At 51.0% G+C, this 3,152-nt stretch overlaps 1 protein-coding gene across 1 annotated transcript; it reads left to right on the top strand.

The window, feature by feature from the left end:
* Positions 1-767: 767 nt before the first annotated feature.
* LOC123429657 (UDP-glycosyltransferase 1-like) lies at positions 768-2,541 on the top strand. Its single transcript, XM_045113669.1, has one exon. The coding sequence runs from the start codon at positions 977-979 to the stop codon at positions 2,411-2,413; it is 1,437 nt and encodes a 478-aa protein (XP_044969604.1). The 5' UTR covers positions 768-976; the 3' UTR covers positions 2,414-2,541.
* Positions 2,542-3,152: the final 611 nt, after the last annotated feature.

Raw genomic sequence — 3,152 nt, forward strand, 5'->3', positions numbered from 1 at the left:
GCTTGTGAAATATTTTCAGATTGTGCTCATTTTCTGTTGAAGTTTTAAAAAATGACGAGTTTCGTCCAATTTTTCTTTAAGGGAGCCACTTGCACCAACATACGTGTGTGGTTCCATACCTTTACATATGCAGCACTCCATTGGTGCCATAACCATCGCTACCAAACATCTATTGACGCTTAACTTTTTGGGTAGTCAAAATAGGAAGAAAGGTATTGCTGATACGTAAGCTATGACGTAGACGAGGTAGATGTAAGCCAACCATCAACGAGCACTCCTCCGAATATTGTTTTACACGAGCACTACTAGTTATTAACAGCGTCCAAAGGTAGACTATCAGTGCAAACATTGTCGTTCTCGATCAACAACTGTATTAAATTTTTCCGACCGGGCGTCCCTCTTCATTAATTGCTCAACAAAAAGATATTGTTTTTAGGTGAATGGGACCAAATTATATCCTATATATCTACTAAATAAGTTCTATTCACTCTTATATATTATTGTTGTATCTAAAGTAGCTTAACACACATGCCAGTGGCTGATTATCAATTGCTTTTTACTGATTCCCTCCAGCGATGTTAGCAGAGACCAAAAGTCTGATTAATTCCATTTGTCATCGATGACGTTGCCACGATCGCCCTTTCGTTTCATCGGACACTCACCATGACGATCTATTACTAGCATACTAAAAAAAGAATAAAATGAGAGTCCAGCTTCGACGCAAGTCCAAACACAATCCCCACCTGAGCAGTGAGCACCAAGCCGTCGTTGCCCTGCGCCCCCCTATAAATCTCTGCTTCGTCTTCATCATCTCCATCTCAAATCATCCTACTCTCTCTCTCTCTCTTCCTCGCTGTCTCACACGCACATTCACTTTCTCTCTCTCTTCCTCGCTGTCTTACACGCACATTCCAAACGGAAGCACACTCTCCAGAAATCCGCACCAACGATCAGGAGTTCAAGAAATCGTTCCATCATGGTCGGCGCAGGAACAAACACCACCATGGGTTCCAGGAAGCCGCGGGTGGTGCTCTACCCGTCGCCGGGCATGGGGCATCTGGTCTCCATGATCGAGCTCGGCAAGCTCTTCGCCGCCCGTGGGCTGGCCGTCACGGTCGCCCTCATGGACTCGCCGCACGACACCAGCGCCACGGGCCCCTTCCTCGCGGGCGTCTCCGCGGCCAACCCCGCCATCTCCTTCCACCGTCTGCCACAGGTCGAGCTCCTCGGGTCCGAGCCGCCCGAGATGCTGACCTTCGAGGTCGCCCGCCTCTCCAACCCGCACCTCCGTGACTTCCTCGCCGGCGACGCCCCGGCCGTCATCGTGCTGGACTTCTTCTGCAGCGCCGCCATCGACGTGGCCGCGGAGCTCGGCATCCCCGCCTACTTCTTCTGCACCTCCGGGGCGCAGATCCTGGCTTTCTTCTTGCACCTCGCGGTTCTGCACGGCAAGAGCGCGAGGAGCTTCGGGGAGATGGGCCAGGAGCTCGTGCACGCTCCGGGAATCTCCTCGTTCCCGGCGACGCACGCCGTTCAGCGGCTTATGGATCGCGACAGCGCGCCCTACAAGGCATTTCTAAGCATGAGCACCGACCTGTTCCGGTCCCAGGGCATCATCGTCAACACCTTCCGCTCGCTGGAGCCGCGTGCCATGGACACCATCGTGGCCGGACTCTGCGCGCCATCCGGCCTCCGGACGCCCCCGGTATACTGTATTGGGCCACTGATCAAGTCGGAGGAGGTGGGCGTGAAGCGCGGTGACGGGTGCCTGGCGTGGCTGGACGCGCAGCCCAAGGGCAGCGTCGTCTTCCTCTCCTTCGGCAGCCTTGGTCGGTTCAGCGCCAAGCAGACCAGGGAGGTGGCCGCCGGGCTAGAAGCCAGTGGGCAGAGGTTCTTGTGGGTCGTGCGGAGCCCGCCAAGCGACGACTCCTCGTCGAAGAAGAATTCCGAGAAGCCGCCGGAGCCGGACTTGGATGACCTCCTCCCGGAGGGTTTCCTGGACCGGACCAAGGGCAGGGGCCTCGTCGTGAAGTCGTGGGCGCCGCAGCGCGACGTGCTGGCGCACGACGCGGTGGGCTGTTTCGTGACGCACTGCGGATGGAACTCGGTGCTCGAGTCGGTCATGGCGGGCGTGCCCATGCTGGCGTGGCCGTTGTACGCGGAGCAGCGGATGAACGCGGTGTTTCTGGAGAAAGAGATGGAGCTGGCCGTTGCCATGGAAGGGTATGACAGGGAGATGGTGGAGGCCGAGGAGGTTGCTAAGAAGGTCAGGTGGATGATGGACTCGGACGGCGGGAGGGTGCTCCGAGAGCGGACTTTGACGGTGATGAGGCGGGCGGAAGAGGCTCTACTCGAGGGTGGGGAGTCAGAGGCGACGTTGGCGGGGCTGGTGGATGCGTGGATCCGTGCTTAACGTTCTTATTTGACCGTGGATACATCAGCAGTGAGCCTGGTGAAGTCAATGTGTGGTTTTAATTTTATTTCTTTCACTAGTAGAAAAAGGGGCTTCCGTCCCAGCTTAATTTATACATTAGTTCTGGTTCCATTACGAACGGCAAGGACGTCCGTCGGTCATTAGTCCCGGTTCAAAACGGACCTTTAGTCCGTGTCTCGAACCGGGACTAAAGGGTTTCGTGTCTTGAATCGGGACTAAAGGGGTTTTGTATTTTTATTTTTTTCCTGTTTTTAAATTTTATTTCTGTTTGTAGTTTCTGTTTTAAATTGCTTATATCTTTTAGGATATTTAATTTTTTTAGTGATTCTTTTTTGCATTAGATTAAAATTTTGTCTAGTTTCTGTTTATGCAATTAGTTTTTAAATTTGAATTTGTTCAAATTTGCTTCAAACCCAAATTGTGAATAACTTAAGTTTACAAATAGTTTTTAATTTTTTTTTCTCCTAGTCATCTGTTAAATTGTTATCACAGTAAGATTTATTTGGTTATTTTTAGAATAATTTAAATTTAGATTTTAATTAAATTTGGATTGTGAATAACTTGACGGCTCCGTCACGTACAGTCCATCTTTGCCAAGATTAGGCTAGTTTGGCTAAGATAGGCCTCGGTTGATGGTTCTTGTCCAAACCGATTTCTGGATGGAAAATTTGGACAATTATCATGGTAAAATGCATTAGCAATTGATCAAGTGGTCAGC

Source organism: Hordeum vulgare, chromosome 2H (genome assembly GCF_904849725.1).
Source record: "Hordeum vulgare subsp. vulgare chromosome 2H, MorexV3_pseudomolecules_assembly, whole genome shotgun sequence".
In the NCBI taxonomy this organism is placed as follows: Eukaryota; Viridiplantae; Streptophyta; class Magnoliopsida; order Poales; family Poaceae; genus Hordeum; species Hordeum vulgare.

Excerpts from the sequence above, each read along its gene's own strand:
- LOC123429657 (XM_045113669.1), top strand. The coding sequence starts at position 977 with ATGGTCGGCGCAGGAACAAACACCACCATGGGTTCCAGGAAGCCGCGG.